General features: G+C 49.9%; 2 protein-coding genes across 3 annotated transcripts in view; one reads left to right on the top strand and one right to left on the bottom strand.

The window, feature by feature from the left end:
* Window positions 1-402: 402 nt before the first annotated feature.
* Arfgap2 (ARF GTPase activating protein 2) lies at window positions 403-10826 on the top strand. Its single transcript, XM_090347795.1, has 16 exons — window positions 403-582; window positions 753-871; window positions 1419-1491; window positions 1975-2106; window positions 2202-2282; window positions 3062-3143; window positions 3443-3499; window positions 4452-4504; window positions 4903-5039; window positions 5113-5244; window positions 6945-7073; window positions 7155-7289; window positions 8406-8532; window positions 8685-8778; window positions 8897-9015; window positions 9686-10826. The coding sequence occupies exons 1-16, from the start codon at window positions 511-513 to the stop codon at window positions 9704-9706; spliced, it is 1563 nt and encodes a 520-aa protein (XP_090203921.1). The 5' UTR covers window positions 403-510; the 3' UTR covers window positions 9707-10826.
* The window catches only part of Cstpp1 (centriolar satellite-associated tubulin polyglutamylase complex regulator 1), a 152484-nt gene continuing 144480 nt past the window's right edge, over window positions 10756-18759 (bottom strand). The window contains exons 6-9 of one of the 2 annotated variants that reach the window (XM_090347797.1): window positions 16864-17059; window positions 15806-15915; window positions 12841-12904; window positions 10756-11029 (exon numbers count right to left, since the gene is read on the bottom strand). In XM_090347797.1, the coding sequence (XP_090203923.1) occupies window positions 10870-11029; window positions 12841-12904; window positions 15806-15915; window positions 16864-17059 (530 nt within the window). In that variant the 3' untranslated portion in view covers window positions 10756-10869. Of the gene's footprint in view, window positions 11030-11861; window positions 12589-12840; window positions 12905-15805; window positions 15916-16863; window positions 17060-18759 lie in introns of those variants that run through there. The other variant, XM_090347796.1, reaches the window with a different exon arrangement.

The following is an 18759-nucleotide window of genomic DNA, read 5'->3' on the forward strand; positions in this document are numbered from 1 at the left end:
GTAGAACTTCCAGACCCTAATCTGTGCTGGAAGGTACTCCTTCCGATCAGAATGAGAGGGAGCCCTGGCAGTGTTGGGCGAGCGGGACCAGGAACGCTAAGAAGACTGTTATTCATTACGCATTCACCAGTGACTGTCCCAAGAACGAGTCCCAACGAGGTACACTCCTCAGAAAGCAACTCCACCTTCTAGTTGTCAGGGGGGCACACGTGAGGAAGTTTGGCCCGGTCCACGCGCCGTCGCTGTTAATTGGCTCGAGCCGGCGCCGGCTTCGGCCGCTGATTGGCTCTGCCTGGCGGGGCGTGTACACTCACGGCCATTGTGGAGCCCCCGGCTGCTCACGTCATCCCGCGCTCCGCCTGCTGCTCATTGGTCCAGATCCGGCCGGCTCACCTCGCCCCTCGGCTGGCGGGGCACTGCCGAGGCGGGTCGGCTTAGCCCGCCTTCCCCTCCGCGGATTGGCCCGCGGTAGGACCCGTCGGTCGCAGTTGTGTCTGGGAAGGAGGGAAAATGGCGGCCGTGCCGAGCAAGACCGAAATCCAGACTCTTTTTAAGAGGCTACGCGCAATTCCAACCAACAAGGTGCTCAGCGGGGTGGGCCTCTGGGCCTGGCGCGGCTGGGGGTGCCTCCTGTCCCCCTGGGGGCCGAGGGAGGGAGGAGGAAGGGCGGAGGTAGGCGGTTTTCCGGGGTGTCTCAGCGCCGGCCTGGAATCGGAGCTCCTGACTGTTGGCCTATCGCCTCTTCTGTTCAGGCGTGTTTTGACTGCGGCGCCAAGAGTCCGAGTTGGGCCAGCATCACCTATGGGGTTTTCTTGTGCATTGACTGCTCCGGAGTGCATCGCTCCCTGGGCGTCCATCTCAGCTTTATCAGGTGGGTCCTCCGCGCACCTACGGGGTTTGTGCGGGGCCTGTGGGGTCAGCAGGCGGGAGCAGCTGTCGAGTTTGGTGTTGGGAAACCTCCGGGCCAGGGGTTTGGTAGGTCCCTGCGGGAGCGACGTGCCTGTGCGGGACCTTTGGCATCCCTGCCAGCGGAAGAACTATTCTTTCTTCACGACGAAACTCGAACCTGAGTTTAGGGACAAGTGAGCTGCATTGACCCTGCTGCAGACAGATGGGGCCGGATGGGTCTCCCGCGGGAATGGGGCTGTCCTCAAGGGGAAAGCCAAATCGGATCTCTCCTGCCTAAGAAGGTGACCTCCTTTCCCATCTCGGGAGATTATATGCGTACCCTTTAGGTGAATAGGTGAATAAAGAACAAAGCCTTCAAGTACAGCGCAGGTGGAGGAAATGGGTCAGTGACTAATGTTTCCTGGACACCTACAGCAGCCCCAGGCTAAATGACAGGTGTGGGCCTGCCAGGGAGGCATATGCTTGCTCTTGGTATCGGCTGTTAGGTGACACACAGCCCTTGTACACAGGTCCACAGAGTTGGATTCAAACTGGAGCTGGTTGCAGCTGAGGTGTATGCAGGTCGGCGGCAATGCTAATGCGGTAAGGCTCCTCTTATATCAATTTTTTGTGCAGGTCCCTGGGTACTCACTTCGCTGTGATTTTCTCGGGGATTCTCTTAGTTTCTCTGTTCAGAAGATTGTCTGGTCTATAACAGCACTACTGTGTTCACTATTTTCTAAACCTAGAAACTGGTTATAGCTTTTCTCAAAGGAACTCCAAATTCGAACTAAGTTGAATGGATGTTCTTGGGGAAAAGCCCAGTCATTGAGGTCTTTCCTGATACTTGGATGATGGGTACAGTGAGTGTGGCTTGAGGGAGGGCTGGGTTCCATTCCTCTTCATCTCAGGGATAGGAGGTGTAACGGTGTTTTTTGCAGGAATTTTGATGGAATTTCACTTCTCTAAAAAACTGATGTCAATAACATATTCTGTATAAATAATCTGTTATCAAGTGTTATGTCATATACATTTTTGCTCTGGTAAAATGTACCGAAGTACGCTCTTCTTTCCTTTGCTCTTCAGACAGCTTTTTTTCGCCAACATGGATGCACAGCCAGTGATGCCAATACCAAATATAATAGCCGAGCTGCACAGATGTATCGGGAGAAGATCCGGCAGCTGGGGAGTGCTGCCTTGGCGAGGCATGGCACTGATGTAAGTGCCTGTTCTGGACCCAGACCATGACAGGGGTATGTATGCCAGGGGCAGTATTCAGAGTCCTGTGTTTCATGGAATCTTCTTCCTTTCAGCTTTGGATAGACAATCTGAACAGTGCTCCTAGTCACTCTCCAGAGAAGAAGGACTCTGATTTCTTCACAGAACACACGCAGGCGAGTGCCCACAGGGGATAATTCACCCAGTATTCCTAGCCTTCTGTGATCATGGCATAGGCTCGCTTTGCTTAGGTGTGATGTCTCAGAACATCTGAGGTCCACTTAGTTGATAACTGTTGCCTATTGAGTAGGCCCAGCTGTTTTTTTCTCTCAATAGGGGTGCCTTAGAAATGGACTCCTGAGAAGTACAGTAGGAGAGAGAGAAGCAGCTTCTTAAAGGTTCAAGAGGTCTGAGGTCTCAGCGGCCCCAGACATTTCCTAGATTTCCTAAAAGGGCACTGGAGTTACGAACAATAAGATTCCTTTCCCCTGACCCACCTCTGTGAGGAAAGTTATCCCCTTGGAAAGTTACTCAAACCAAGGATTCTCAGTTTACATTCCTCTTTTACTTGACATTTCTTTGATGTGGCCAAGTCATGTCAAAACCTCAGTTTCTACAATGGATACATGGCTTCCTCTCAGGGATCCTTGTAATTAAATGTGTTTTTACATGAGCAGCCCTAAGACTTGGTACATGGTGAGTACCTAATAATTTATTAACAGATTTTTCAATTAGGGGAATGGGCCCGGGCTGTAAACACTTAGGGTGTGGTGGGGTGGGCTGATTCGCTATATGTTTGTTTTCTGGTAAGTAGCAAATATACTTTTACCTGCTAATTTCTAGTCTTCTTTCTGCATGGCTAGTAGTGGGGTTTCATATTCACAAAGTACTTGCAGGTGCTAGATGCTTCTTGCTAGCAGGAATGTCTCACTGAGGTTTCTGGCCTCCTTTGCAGCCTCTTTCCTGGGATGCACCAGCCACTGAGCCTTCAGGGACACAGCAGCCAGCCCCATCTGCAGAGAGCAGTAGCCTGGCACGTGAGTTCAGCCCATATTCCAACCAAGTGTCCTGGCCTTGGAGAAGGACTCAGCTAGGAAGGGGATGCTTGGCCTAGGGGATAGGAAGTGTGCACATATGTTGGGGGCTGGGGAGGTTGTGACTTTCTGTATCCTTGAGTGGAATGGGATTCATTTTGGTTCTCAAAGGAGGTGGTGGGGATGTATCTTTGGGTGGCAATCTGAAGAAACACAGCAACTCTTGTCCTATTATTTCCTTTAAGGAGAGGTTGCAGGATGCTGGGGGCCTTATACTTAAATTCTTGTCATTTCATCCACAGAGCCTGAGCTTGGTCCCAACACCGACCTGCTTAGCACCTCCCCAAAAGCCTCTTTGGGTCAGTATGTTAGCTAGTAGGTGTGGGGTGGTTGGGAGAGGTGGGTCCCACCTGTTCTTTCTAGATCGCTGCTGCCTGGTCATGTGGACTGAGGTTACAGGAAACAGTGTCTGACCTCTCTGGGGTGGTGACTGTGATTGACTTCAGAGTCAGCCCGTTTGAGCTGACAAACCTGGATATGGAACCAGATCTAACAAAAGTATGGGGAGGATAGCATGGGACAGGCACCCATCCTTGTTGTCTATTCCGTTTCATGAGGTGTGGGGACAGCTCTTAAATTGCTGATAGCTAAAGGAGACCTTGTCCTCTTCAAAGCTAGTCCCAGGCCTGTTTGTTGGCGCTTTCATATTCTTGCCCTAAGTGGCCTTCAGACTTAGTTAAGGTAAACAGTCCTTTTGCTGACCTTGGTTTGTTCTGTTGACTCTTGGGGGTTGGGGCAGGAAGCCAGCAGAGTAACTATCTGAGTGATCCCATGAGAAGACTGGCATAGCTTGTTTTTTGAAGCAGGCTCTCTGAGTTTAGGAACTGTTTAAAGATTCTGGGGTGGGCCTCATGTTAGCTACAAGTCTGCTTTTCCTCCAGGGTCCATGTATCTGTCAGCCAAAAGGGCCCTTCCTGCCAGAGGTAACCAGAAACTGCTTGGGGAGCCAACTCCCTGCTGGGAAGCTGAGGCTAGTGTTTAGCACCTATGGGCCTAACAGTTTTCACTTTGGTGCTGGGACTTTGTCTCTGGTTCTGCAGGTCTAGGCTCTTAGCAACCAGCTAGGAGCTAGTAGGCTCGCCTAACCCTGTCTTTGGCCTGGATGCCCTTGGTTAGAACTCGTGATGGCAGCTTTGCCTTCCTCTGCCTGAAGCTGTTCCTATAGGCTCTTGCCGTGAAGCTGCATGATGTGAACTGAGCTGCTGCCTCTGACCTTCCTTTGGCCTCATGCCCACCCTCTTTCTCACACAGAACTCAAAAGCTCCATCATTGGCAAGAAGAAGCCAGCTGCTGCTAAGAAAGGGGTAAGTGGGTCGAGGCAGTATGGTAAGGTGGTTAGGAGCTGATGTGGACCTGGGTTTACCTGTTGACCTAACCAAATGTTGACTATATGATTCTGGCAATGGGGGATTTGAAGTTGTGTATCTAGAGTTCTGGGGGACAGTTGATGAGACCAAATCCATGTGGTACTTAGAGTGCTTGGCTCACATCAGGCTCTGGTAAACTTGTCCTCATCCTCTGTAGCCTGGGGTCTGTGAAGCACGTCATCCCCAGCTCCTGCTACAGTAGATCACATTCTCTTGGCTGTGCTCATTAGGCTCCTGTTTCTGACCCTAAACATTAAGAAGGATCCTTCCCTTTTGTGGGAGGGAATAGAGGAAACTGGTTGGCAAGGTCCCATGTCACGTGGTTCTCTCTCCAGCTGGGTGCCAAGAAAGGCCTAGGGGCCCAGAAGGTGAGCAACCAGAGCTTCAGTGAGATTGAGCGGCAGGCCCAGGTGGCGGAGAAGCTTCGTGAGCAGCAAGTGGCTGATGCCAAGAAGCAGGCGGAGGAGTCTATGTGCGTGTTGGCAGGCTCCAGTGGGGGTTGGTAGTAACACAGATGCCACCTTCTGACTATTAATTCCCTCCAGGGTCGCCTCCATGCGTCTGGCCTACCAGGAACTTCAGATTGATCGCAAGAAGGAAGAGAAAAAGCTACAGAATCTTGAAGGGAAGAAACGTGAGCAGGCAGAGAGACTGGGCATGGGCTTGGTATCCCGAAGGTGAGAAGCCCTGGGTGTGGCAGGGGACTGCCATTGTTTTTCTCAGAACCAACAGTTTAGGGTCTTCTCAGCAGTTCCGAATCCCATGTTTAGTGTTCCTACAGGGCTCAGCTTGGCCTCCAGTAGGTGTGTGGTCTAACAAGTCCTGGTTACATGAGCAAACAGGATCATGTTATTCCTTATCCTTATACGTTCTGGAGACTAGTGTGATGTTTATCATGATGTGATGGGTGCGAGTGGTGAGACTATTTACTTATTTTTGCTAAACCTGGGGCTTGAACTTGCCTGAGTGCTGTCCCTGAGCCTTATTGTTCAAGGCTATTGCTCTACCACTTGAGCCACACCACCACTTCCAGAGCCATTGTGCTACATTTCTCTAAAGGAACATAGCCTGGGTGGGCATTATAACTTTCAGAACACAGGCTGCTTTGTATTAAGCCTGTATTTCAGGCCTTGTGTCACTAATGTACTCATGGTAATCAGCAAAACAATTTTAATCCTGGAAAGGGATTGAAGACTCCTCCTCTTCCCTGTTCTACTCATAGAGGAATGACTAAATTAAAGAACCTGTTTGTTTGGCAGGGTCTTACTATGTAGCCACTGGCCCCCAATTTGTTATTTTTCAACCCCAGCCTCCTTAGTGTTGGAATTATAAGTATTACTTACCTTCATACCTGGGTTTTTCCTTTTTTTTTTTTTTTTTAACAGTGCAAAAGATCTTATTTAAATTCAGCTAACTTATGTAAAGTGTAGTTTTATAATCCTTTGCCCTATCTCCCTCTTCCTCTGTCTTTCCCTCCTTGTTTGTGGTGGTACTTAGAGCCCCTTACTTGCCAGGGAGCTTTTTTCTTTTTCTTTTTAATGTGCCAGTCCTAGGGCTTGAACTTAGGACCTGGGCATTCTCTCTGAATGTTTTTTGCTCAAGGTTAACATTCTACACTTGAATCACAGCTCTTCTGGCTTTTTTGCTGGTTAAATGCACAGACTTTCTAGCCCAGGCGGTCTGTGATTCTCAAATCTCAGCCTCTCCTGAGTAGCTAGGATTAAAAGTGTGAACCACTGGTCCTGGCAAGACAACTTTTCTAATGAATTTATTTGAATCAAATTTATCCTGGAAGTCCCTTTGGCCCGGTAGAAGATCCAGGTATAAAGGATTGAATTATTTATCCACACCTGCTTTCTGGTAAAACCAGCAGATCCAAGACAGTACCTGAGCTCAATGATATGCCAGGAAATGTGCTCTTCTTTCTTTCTTCTTTTGTGAAAGAGCTAGAATAGTAGCATTCTTGCATGTCTCTGTTCTGGGCATTTTTCATGTTTTCCTTTGGTTCCTGTCTCAGGGAAGGATATGGTTTATGTGTATCAAAGCTGGGAATAAGTGTTAAGAATGCACACACGTGAATAAAGAGAGGTGCAGAGAGAACACTCTTATTTGGTTTGCAGTGTGTTGTTAAAATGCTAACCAAGTGATTACTGGCCAGGAAACTCAATGTTGAGAAAACCAAGCTGATGTTTTTGACTTCTGGGATTTCTTCTCCAGGTCACCACACACACAGTACCTTATCCTTCTGCTTGATCTAATGATGTGCACAAGGCCAAGAGCAGGCTCTGGGTGGTGTCCAGGGTAGCAAATGGCTGCTTTTGTGCAGTAACTCAGATTCTCACCTCTAGCCTCACGTCAGCTCTATTCTCCCACACAGTTCTGTCTCCCACTCCGTGCTGTCTGAGATGCAGGTGATTGAACAGGAAACCCCAGTGAGTGCAAAGTCCTCCCGCTCTCAGCTAGACTTATTTGATGATGTTGGAACTTTCGCCTCTGGACCCCCAAAGTAAGGCTGTTGTTCGGGCATAGACTTGGCTGCTTTGTTTTTCTCCTCAGGCATCTCTGAGCCATTCTGCTGTCTCCGTAGGTACAAAGACAACCCCTTTTCCTTGGGAGAAACTTTTGGTTCCCGCTGGGATACAGATGCAGCATGGGGTATGGACCGAGTAGAGGAAAAGGAGCCAGAGGTGACGATTTCGAGCATCCGGCCTGTTTCAGAAAGGTACAGTGGTCTAGGTCAGCCTTGTCCTCTTGAACTTTTTGTGGTGATGACAGTGTTTTGTATTTGTATAATATGGTGAACAGTAGGTAGGTGAAAGTGCTAGTGTGGCTGAAGAACTGAAGGTAAGCCACAAGTGGCAAGTGGCTACTCATTAGCTGGTGCAGGGATCCCTCTTAGTTTGAAATGTGACTTAAATCACAGAAAGCCTGACCACCTCTTTGGCTTGGGATCTGTTTCTGTGGTGGGAGTGTCCTGCTTCTCACTTCAGTCCTGACTTCCCTCAAAAGGTTCTGTGCCTCTGGTCCTCATCTTCCTGTTTAATTGCAGTGTTGGGATTGAGCCTTGAGCCTTGCACATGCTAGGCAAGTGCTCTGCCAAATAAGCTATACTCCCAGCTCCACCTTCCCCATTTTTTAACCTTATTCCAGCTCAACGTGGATAGTGTTTTATCGGTAGATTTTTTTTTTTCAGAACATTGATTTGTAAAATGGTGATACAAATAAGCCCAGCATTATTGAAAGGACTACTAATAGTGAAGCTTGCAAAAATCCTAGCCCAGAGCCTGTGCTAGAACAAGAGTGTCCATGCACCTTTTCATCTACATTTAGCTGCTCCAGAGAGTGGAGAGAGTATGGTTAGGAAGCATGGCGGGAGAGTCTAGGTTTAAGCCCAGGCTAACTGAGCCAGGTAATTACCCCAAGGCTAGGTAGAGTAAGTGTCTAGGAGTAGGGTGGCAACAAGATAATATAGCCTTTTTTTGGCCAGTCTTAAGGCTTGAACTTGGGGTTCGAGCACTGTCCTTGGGCTTTCTCAAGGCCAAGACGTGGGTTTTTGTACATACTAGGCAGACACTCTACCACTAGGCCAAACTCCTGGCCCAATATGGCCTCTTTGACCTTGATGAAACTTATGGTTTGGGGCTGAAACTCAGGGCTCTGCGTAGTGTAGGTAACTTAGCTCTCTTCATGGCTTGGCTTCAATGTAGAGAAGAGAAGGTCCCTGTGAGTCAAAACCCAGGTGAAATAGAATATGGCAAGTCATGGGCAGGAGGCTGTTGGTTTTTTTTGGTCTCACTCTGCTTTTCCTGATGGAAGATCCTCCACATCCATCCCTTAGAGCCACAAACCGGAGAGAAGTGGAAAGTCGGAGCTCAGGCCTTGAGTCCAGTGAAGCACGTCAAAAATTTGCAGGAGCTAAAGCCATCTCATCTGACATGTTCTTTGGGCGAGAGGTAGATTCTGAGGTGAGTGGAGTTGTGTTTCTGGCAGCAGCATGGGGAGACAAGAGCTTCTTCTCTGCTCTGCTTTGGACATTAGCGCCAGTGCAGTTTATCCTGTAGGAGTTCTTGTGTTATTGGCCAAAGCAACGTAAAGCCATGCTATTTCTTCAATACAGTATGAAGCCAGGTCTCGACTACAGCAGCTCTCAGGCAGCAGCGCCATCAGCTCTTCAGACCTCTTCGGGGACATGGATGGAGCTCATGGAGGAGGTAGGGCCTTGATGGGGCGGTGAGCACTGAGCATGGCCTGTGAGCCAGCTGGAGGGCCCTGTTGACTGGGAAGGGCTTCCTGCAGGACTCTGGGTCATTTGTCCCCTTGATTTCACAGGAAGCGTATCTCTGGGGAATGTGCTCCCTACAGCTGACATCGCACAGTTTAAGCAGGGTGTCAAGTCTGTTGCTGGCAAGATGGCTGTGCTGGCCAATGGTGTGATGAATTCTTTACAGGTAAGACTAGGTTGCTGGACCTGCGAAAGAGTAGTACTTGGAGAGTTCATTTACTACTCCGGTAGCCACTAAGAGCGTTGCTTTCCTTTGAGAGGCATTTTCCTTTCTGCCCTGAATTGGGCTGGCCCTCTCCCTAAGCTAAAGGATGGCTGCACTGACTTTCCATGGCTTTCTTCTCCCTCGTAGAGTGAGTGCTGTGTGCCACCCCCTGCCCCAGTGCCTCCCATGTACCCTGGGGGCACCCAGCCCTCTGCAGCTCCACTTCTGCAGCAGGCCTCCACTGGGGAGGGTGGCACATGCTGGGAAGATGCTGGTTAGAACCTTTTTGGTGATACTGGGGGGCCCTGTGCTTGCTAGGCAGGCACTTTACTACTTGAGCTGTATCCCTCTAGGTCCTTTTTCCATTTATTAGTTACGTTGAATGCAGACTCTTGCTTTGTGCCCAAGCTGGCCAAGGCAGCAGTCCTTCAACTTGTGCTTCCCCATGCCCTTCACTAGGCTCAGCCATCCTTCTTCCCCTTAGCTGGGGTAACAGGCGCTCACCTCCATGCCCACCTATTGGCTGAGATGATAACTTCTCTTTGCCAGGCTGCACTTCCCAGGCAGCTAGGATTATACCTGGAGCCACCCTGACTGGCCTGACTTCATGTTTTCTTCTCTCTACTCCCAGGATCGCTATGGTTCCTACTGACCCCAGGGTCTGTGGCTCAGGCCTATAGTGGCGACAACAGCAAGAAGTCCATGATTCCCAGGCTGGGGCTGCCTGCCTTGTGGAAGCTGCCATGTGTCACTTTCTGTGTGTGCTGTGTGAGTGGGGTGGCTTTGGAGGAGCTTGGGCAAGGGAAGTGGTCAGCATTAGCCCTCTCCCGTGCCTATGGGTTGGGCCCCTATTCCATCCCCTCGCCCTCTCTCTATGCCAGTGTCCTTCCAGTCCTGCCTCACAGCTGCTGCTTACTTGGCCTGCTGCACAGGGAGGGGAGGATTCCTTCAGGGTGGCTGATTCTGGAGGTGGTCCTTCCCATAATAGGAAGGCGCAATGCTTTTGTAGGCTGTAGGATCCTTCTAGGTGGTCTGGAGGCTGAGCCTCCGTCCTCCAGAAACGGGGAGGCCTAGCAAGGGTTCTGTGTAGGTACCAGCTCCAGGGAGAGGCCCTGAACTGTTGCCACTGGGAGCCTCTTCTGGGTACCAGGAAAGGACATGGGAAGGGAAGACCTCTGGGGCCTGACTAAGGGCTAGAAACTTATCTGGCACCCAAGGTTCATTTGATCAGCCTGCAGGCCTGAGCAATCTGTCTGCCATCATGTGGAGCTAGGGGCCTCACAACACTGCTCCCAGAATGGTGGGCCATGGGTCTTTTGTCCATGCCTAAGACTGTCCCCTTTTTCCCGGGTTGGTGCCACAGTGGGTGGGTGTCATCTGCCGTGTCCCGACTGTGTGCTGTGAGTCTGTTCTTGGCATGGGAAGCTGAGGGCATGGGAGACAGCACCAGGTTCCTGGGGCTCAGCTTTCTTCCTTTGCATCATCCTGGGCTGAGGCAGCCTGAAAAGCACCCCATTAGTGAGAGCTTCAAGGGCCTGCTGCGGGCCTCACCCGTTGGCAGCTGGGCCACGCACTGTGTCATCCTTGGTGCCATCTTCCCCTGCTGCGCCAGGGCAGTCTGGGCCCCTACTAGAGGGTCACAAGTTGGACTTCAGGCAACACAAACCACTCTTCCCCATCCCTCTCCCGGAGGGACATGACTTTCTTTCAGGACTGTTTGTATTGAAACAAAGTGGTGTCAAAATAAAGCCCCCACGGGGCCCTGTGGGTCAGTGTCCTTTCCATCCTGCCTCCCTGCCCAGTGCGGCCCCTCGCTCACTCTCTGGGCTCCCACCGATACAGGTTGGGCGTTGGTGCCGAAGCTGAGGGCACTCTCTCCAGAGCCTCCAGCTTGTCTCTTCTCTGAAAGTCAAAGGCCCCTGGCTCCTCGCCCCTGTGCTGCCGTGCGGTCCGGTGCAGCCTCGACCTCACCACCCTGTTGCACGCGGAGGAAAGAGCTGGTGTTAGTTGGCTCTTCAGTTCACCTGTAGAGCATTATGGCTGAGAGCTGGCAAGCATCCTTGCAGGCCTGCTCCTCACCACACGGGAGACATGGCAGGGGACAGGCTCCTTGGAGTTGAAACGAGTATTTTAAATATTCAGAGCTAAGTGAGAGCCCATGAAGTCTTAGCAGATGTTTGTGTAGAACCTTCTAGCTTAGCCATCCCTTTCCTAACAGGAACGTCTGTAACACTGTTCCTAGATGCACAAGAGTTGAAGGTCAGAAAGGAAAGAGGATGCCATGGGCTCTAGCCAGGGGTTCTCAGCATAGACCTGGAGCTCCACTTTTGGAATTATCTGGAGTGTTCATGAAAATATAGACATGGACTCCATCCTAAGCTGGTAGAGTGGGGCTCTGGAGCTTAGACATCTGTATTGTGGGCATGTTCTCTAGGACTAATGTACCACCAGGATATGAGAAACTGCAGGTCAGAGATGCAGCTGATGTTAGAGGTTGGGCACAGAGAAGCTCAGGAAAATGTGTGCCTAATAGTGGTAACTTGCTTTGGAGCAGGCAGCCTGCTTTTCCTGGGCTCCTGGTGGGGTTCCTTATCTATGAAGGTCCCTTCTGGGAAGTTGAAGATGACCTGCCTTACCTTTGTGTGTTTCTTGAAGGAAGGATATCCAGCTGTGTACACCTCTGAACAGTTGGGAGGCAGCCTCTAGGCTGAAGTGGTCCACAAAGCCCCTTGCCCCATCATTCCAGAAAAACACCCAGACCCAGCCCCCCTTTCCCTTCCCTCAGCCTAGTGCCTTTAGACCACCACTTAGCAGACACAAGGGCCTTTATTCATTTCACAGATTTGCTATTAGACACAGGAGACTTGAAGCAGATTTTTGCAAGTGAACTTTCTGCCCACCCTTCTTTCTACTATCATGACTAGTGACTGATTTTTCCGGCAGAAGGGCACAGCTGGTATGTCTTCCCAGTATTGCTCTCAGGTGTCATTCTTGATGGGTCCAGGCTATTTGCTATTCTCCCTTATATGAGGTGTTAAGAGATGAACCAGGGGACTAGCAGAGACTGGCTGAGAAGAGATAAGGGGGACTGCCAACGAAAGGCTTAGGGCAAGTCCCTTTCCCAGTGATGACAGATGACCTCTGGATAGTCAGTCAGCTTAGGTCCAAAGTCTGAGTGTCAGAGCAGGCTATAAAATTGCTAGGTCACTGCTTGGCTTGGCTGATGATTGAATTGGCAGGTCTCTGTGGTGTTCAGCTTTTCTGCCAGCAGAGGGCAGCCCAGCAAGGCGCTAGAGAAGGTTAGATGGGGTACCATGTATTGGATGGGAAAGCAAGGTACCAGGCGTAGGCAAGGCCCTTCAAGTCTCAGACTCATCTGTCTCTTCAGTGGAGCCATCGCTCTCTGCATCCACTTTGCGAGGGTGATGGAGAGGCCTCCAGGGGGAGCCAACCCGGGAAGGGGTCCGGGAAGGCAGGTAGCTGGCCTCTGGAGTGGCAGTGATCGGGTTGACCAGGCCTGGGACCTGCACCAGCCTGAAGAAGGGAAGAACCTGGAGGGCAGTGAGGTGCTTCCTGTCCAGAGACCAGAACCTTCACGCTCCCTCTTGTACTTGAACATCTATCACCCATGGTCTCAGGATACCTTGAGCCTCTGTTGGCACCCCCAGCCCTCCTTGACTAACACAGGATATTACAAATGCCACATGACCCATAGTGGGGCACGGCCATGTCTGACTGTCATTAGGCTCCCACAAGGGGGCAGCATTTCCCCAACTTGATACTTACAGTCGTTCCAGCTCCTCGTCCATAGCTGGGTCATGCATCAGGTCCACCTTGTCAGGTAAAGCTCCTAGGAGATAATGGGAAAGGGTGTGTGGGGCGTCTAACAACCTGTGGGTTCTTCAGACGGTAGCTCCTTCATACTCTTTATCTTCATGTCTGTCTACTCTGACTGTGTGAGGGCTGGTCTTAAATGATGTGAAGACTGCTAGCAGCCAAAAACCCACCCTAGGGCAGGAAGCAAAGGTGACAAGGAGACCTTCCCAGTGAGTGTCTTCCCATTCCAAGATGCGCTGTGAGCTAGCTTTTCTTGACACCCCATATACTGATTGCAAGGGATTTGGCCTAGGCAAACCCGAAAGTCAGAAGTGATCCAATTGTGTGTCCCCAAGATGGGGAGACATTTGGATATAGGAAGTTAACATCAAAAGAAAATCAACCTCTTGCCTTGAAGGAACTACCCTGGCCTGACGTCTTGCTACAACCGTTTTCCCCTGTGAATGGACAGTTTACCTGATAGTAGGGAAAGGGAAGGGGATTGTGGTGGGAAGGGGAAGCTGAGGTTCACGGAGGGAGATTCTCACCAGCAAGTGGTTGGGGGAAAAGAGCTTATGATGTTGGTCTCCAATGTTAGGTTTACATATCTGATACTAGTGTTTTTGTTTATTTTTTATTTTTTTGTCTGCCAGAACTAGGCCTTATGCTCTTGCTTATTAGCTTTTTCACTCATGGTTGGCATTAAACCATGCCTCTAGTCACACTAATTCAGTTTCTGACCTTTTCAGATGGTGCTTCCTGGCCTCATTTGCTCTAAGTAATTTTCAAACTCACCGTCCCTTGGAGCTTCTTAATTTTTTTTTGGGGGGGGGGGAGCAGGTGGGGACAAAGGAAACAGCTACCTACTCCTCCACAGTTGGCCAACTTCCATTTCTTTTTTTTCTTTTTTCTTTTTTTGCCAGTCCTGGGGCTTGAACTCAGGGCCGGAGCACTGTCCTTGGGCTTTCTCAAGGCTAGAGCTCTACCAATTGAGCCACATCACCATTATCACCATTTCCGGCTTTTTTTTTTTTTATGTATGTGGTACTGAGGAATCAAACCCAGGGCTTCATGCATGCTAGGCAAGCACTCTACCTCTAAGCCAAATTCCCAGCCCTCCTCATTTCTTTCTTTTTTTTTTTTTTTGGCCAGTTCTGGGGCTTGAACTTAGGACCTGGGCACTATCTCTGATCTTTTGCTCAGGCTAAAGTACTCTACCATTTGAGCCACAGCACCACTACTGGCTTTTTTTTTAATTAATGTTGTACTGAGGAACTGAACCCAAGGTTTCATGCATGCTAGCAAGTATGCCCTCTTTTCTGAATTATTTTTATTTTTGCCAGTCCTGTGGCTTGAACTTGGGGTCTGGGCACTGTCCTTGAGGTTTCTCAAAGCCAGTGCTCTACCACTTGAGCCACAGTACCACTTCCGGCTTTGTCTGTGTATGTGGAATCAAACCCAGGGCTTCATACATGCTAGGCAAGCACTCTACCACTAGACCACGCTTCCATTCCCTCCCTCTTGCCTGATTTCTCTTGCACATCATTAAGCTGCTTTCTTTTTTACATATAGTACTGAGGATTGAACTGAGAGTTGTTTTTTAAGAGACCCTTAGGACAGAATTTAGTCTAGGCTGTAATCTAGTTGCTAGTTAGCTTTTCCTTTTTCTTAGTAGCTGTGAGGAAGAAGAGAGTAAAGGTGAGTACTCAGCCTTACTCTTGATTCCTTAACTCTTTCTTTGTCCATTTTTAATCCTAGAATAGCTGGTGGCCTTGACTACTAACCTCATTTAGTTGAGGGTCCTTAACTCAAAACATATTGCTGAGGGGGCACATATATGCCCAGGCACCCAGAGCTAGCACCCATGTGTTCCCAGAGGGTGTGGACAGGTGCTGCATTGGGTACCATTAGAGACGAAGCCCTCTGCAGAACACCTGGTCCACAGCAAAGGTGCACTTGGTGTGTTAACTCCTTCCTTGACTCGTTCCTCAGCTGGCAGGAGGGGGGATGCTCCCTGTTTACCTCAGGAACTTGGTTCCAAGCCCCAAAGCAGGATGTCTGGAGACACAAATAAAACTTCACCAGGAGGTGGCTTGCTAGCTCTTCTTCTGACTTGGTAAAGTCAGGATGGGGGGTGGGGATGAGGGGGGAGGACGCCAGAGAGATAGGCGGGAGAACTGGGCTAGTGCCACCCTTTCTCCACTTTTTGGGGGCCAGTTAGGGGCTTGACTTCAAGGCCTAAGCACTACCTCTTAGATTTTTTTCTTTCTTCTCAAGGCTAGCATTCTATCACTTGAGTCACAGCTTCACTTTGGCTTTCTGATGGTTCACTGAAGATGAGTCTCATGGATTTTCCTGCCCTGGCTGACTTCTAGCTATAATCCTCAGAGCTCAGCCTCTTGAGTAATTAGGAGTATGGGTGTGAGCCCCCAGTGCCCTCTTTTTTTCCCTCCTCCCTTTTTAAGATGAATCAGATTTTTTTTTTCTCTCCAGCTGGGGAAAAGAAACAAAAAACAAAAAAAACCCCAACACCTCCCAGACACACCTTGCCCCATTTCTAAAAGGGCTAAATGGGATTCAGGTCTCTTTGATACATAATCTCCAGAGTCACTGGGTAAATAGCTGGTATATGCACAGCCTGTGGGCCACTCCCCACAGCAGATGTGGGGAGGGATTGGGCACGCCTGGTGATGGGAGGCTGTTGTGTGCATGTCGGGGCAGGGCCTTGGGCAGGAAGACTGTCGCTCACAGCAATGTGAGAGGCCTGATGGTGCAGTCTTGGGCCGTGCACATTCCAGCTTCCTAGGGCTCAAGGCTGGCCCACAGAGGGCAAGTCAGAAAAGGGAATGCCACTAGGAGCCATGTCTGCCATGGTGCGGAGGCAGCTGCATGGTGGGGAGGCAGCTGCATGGTGGGGAGGCTAACTTTGGCTTACCTAGGGCTTGGTTGATTCCATGATGCTTTGAGAGGGCCACAAGGAACCCATAGAAAGTCAGCCTCTGAACGCTGCTCAGGATCTCTTTGACAAGTGCTGGGGGTGGACAGCTAGAAGGGAGAGTACAGATGTCAGCTCCAAAGACAAGCGAGTCTTTCCACCCACACTTGTGGGCTTAGGGGAGATACCGAAGGCCGAGACCAAGGGACCAGCCATGATAGTGAGATTTATAGGTAGTGGTGAAAGACCTATGGAGCTCTGGGAAAACACATGTCTCCAGGAGCAAGGGCTTGCCTGGAGGCATTTATAGGGGTGTAGGGAGGACAAGAGGAGAGGACCGCTGGTGACGCCCCCCCTTGGCTGGCAGCTGTCTCTAGAGGGGGCTTTGCATCACATAGGGCAGTTAGCCTTCCCTCAGGAAAGTTTAGAATACCAAGTGCTCCTTATGGCCAGTCTGAGCCCTGGCAGGCTGGCCATCTATAATTGCTCTTGCTTAGGTGAAAACACTCCTTTCTCAGTGGCCATTTGGGCCATTTTTCTGTTACCACCTGCTGGGGGGGCAAATGTTCCTTTTTTTTAAAAAATTGTCAGTCATGCGGCTTGAACTCAAGGCCTGAGCACTGTCCAGGGGCTTTCTCAAGGTTAGTGCTGTACCACTTGAGCCATAGCACCAGTTGCAACTTTTTCCTTACATATGGTACCGAGGAATCAAACTCAGGTCTTAATGTATGCTAGGCAAACACTCTATCACTAGGCCTAACTCCTGGCCCTCCCTGTGCTTTTTGTTCAAGGCTAGTGCAATACCACTTAGAGCCACAACTCTTAGGTGGTTAGTTGGAGATAAGAGCCTCCATTGGCATTGCTTCCCCTAGCTGATTTTGAACCATGATCTTCAGATCTCAGCCTCATGAGTAGCTAGGATTACAGGTGTGAGCCACCAGTGTGCCTGGCCAGTTCTAATTTATATGATGATCCTCCAGGTCTAGGAACTCCAAACCAGTTAGAACACTGTGCTAGCGACATTCTCAGGCCAGTAGTCTGTGATCCCTGTGGCCCACCTGTACTTATGCCGGTCACATAGGTTTTCCAGGCGCTGGTAGAATAGTGATGCCTCTACTCCCTCCAGCATGCTCGTCTCACCCAAGACAGGTCGCTGGTGGTGCTGCCCACTGGATGACGTTGGTACGATCACTGTATTGGGGTTCTTGCCTGACAGCAGGTCCTGATAGATGGCAGCCACACTGTCCAGGAACTCTGGTAGCATAGAGGTGGGAGTCATGGTTCAGGGAGGCTGTATTTCCTTCACTGGGTCCTCTCATCTCTGCTAACTCAGCTCCACACCAGCTCCTACACTGATTTAACTGCCACCCTCTGAGAACTGTCATGGACCGAGCTCAAATGTCCCATCCTGTGGGCAGTCATTCTCAGACTGGGTTACCCATTACACACTTTGAGAGTGTGCTACATTTCTGTAGCACTTACTCAATGACACATTTCCCTTTAACAGTGACAAGTACTGTGCTGTAGTATGTGTGTATGTGTGCACATAAACACATGTGTGTGCCATTCCTGAGGCTTGAGCTCAGGGCCCAGGTGTTCTTCCTGGGCTTTTTTTGCTCAAGGCTAGCACCCTACCACTTGAGCTACAGTGAAGCTTTCAGCTTCCAGTGAAGTTTCCAGATTTTTGGCAGTTAACTGGGGATAAGAGTCTCATGAGCTTTCCTGCCTAGACTGGCTTTGAGCTATAATCCTGTGTATTGATCTGGTGAACGAGTCCATGTTCACCTTGTAAGTCCCATCTTGGAAGGCCACATGCCTCACTAACTCGTGAAAGCATGCTGGAGTATCAGTAAAGAAAAGGAAATGGCAGGGAGCACTGATGGCGTAATCCTCTCAACTTAATTTGGGTTACAGATGTGTCACAGTTAGTAATGCATAGCTCTGGCCCTTCTCATCGCCCTGTTCTGGGACTGCTTTAAGAGGTGGCCAGGGAGGCAGCAAGAGGAAATACTGCTCCCACACGTGGCTTCAAAGCACATAGATGCCTGGTGCTGCTAGGAGCGAGTGTGGAGCCCCAGGCTCCAGCCCCTGCCTCAACAGCCCCAGGCTACCATGGAGTAAACAGCATGTGGCGCCCGACTGAGGCCAGTTGGGGGAAGGCCATCTGCAGGCTCCAAGGACAGCTTTTCTTTACTGGAAGAGCCTGTTTTAAAGAAGGTTGTTTATGGACAGCAGTTTCTACGCCTCATATCCTAGTTGATGCTTGTGTGTATTTATATTTATTCATCTATTTTTATTCTACCCCATTCCAAAAGGGACTTAAAAGGAGCAGAGTGGAAGTGTATAAGTAAGGGAGCAGGCTTGGTGGTTACTTTTTACTTAATAAATAGGATTGTGCTATGTGATCCAGGCTGGCCTTGAACTCCAGGCTGCAAGTAATCCTCATGCTTCAGTCTGAATAGTTGGGACTACAGGTATATGCTACTCTGCCCAACTTGGTGTGTGCTTATTAAAAGTTACAAGAATGACAGCATGTATGCCACACAGGTGACCAAAAGCTGAGGAAGAAGCAAAAGGCCACAGGTCTGAGTCAGGCTTCTGTGCAAGTTTGGGCTCTGCCACGGAGGAGCTGTCTGGCTTTGGCTACTTACCCTGTGAGCTTTTCCTTAAAGGACCATTTCCTAGAACTAGTGCCACGCCTGGGACCGAGTAGGTTTGTAGGCAGGAGTGAATGAATGCTTTGGATGCGGCACTGTGAATGGATTGGTTGTGCTGCTGGCTGGAAGCAGCAGTGTCCATCACTGGTTTTCAGTGTCTTTAGGAGACTGAGGATGGACTTGAGACTAGATCTTGTGTCTGACACTACAAGCTAGGTATCCTGTTCCTGGCCTGAGGTGAAACACAGCTCTAGAGAAATGGGAAAGGGTGCCATGTGTGCCAGCACCCAGATGGAA

Source organism: Megascapheus bottae, chromosome 16, assembly GCF_031878675.1.
Source record: "Megascapheus bottae isolate mThoBot1 chromosome 16, mThoBot2.hap1, whole genome shotgun sequence".
Classification (NCBI taxonomy): Eukaryota; Metazoa; Chordata; class Mammalia; order Rodentia; family Geomyidae; genus Megascapheus; species Megascapheus bottae.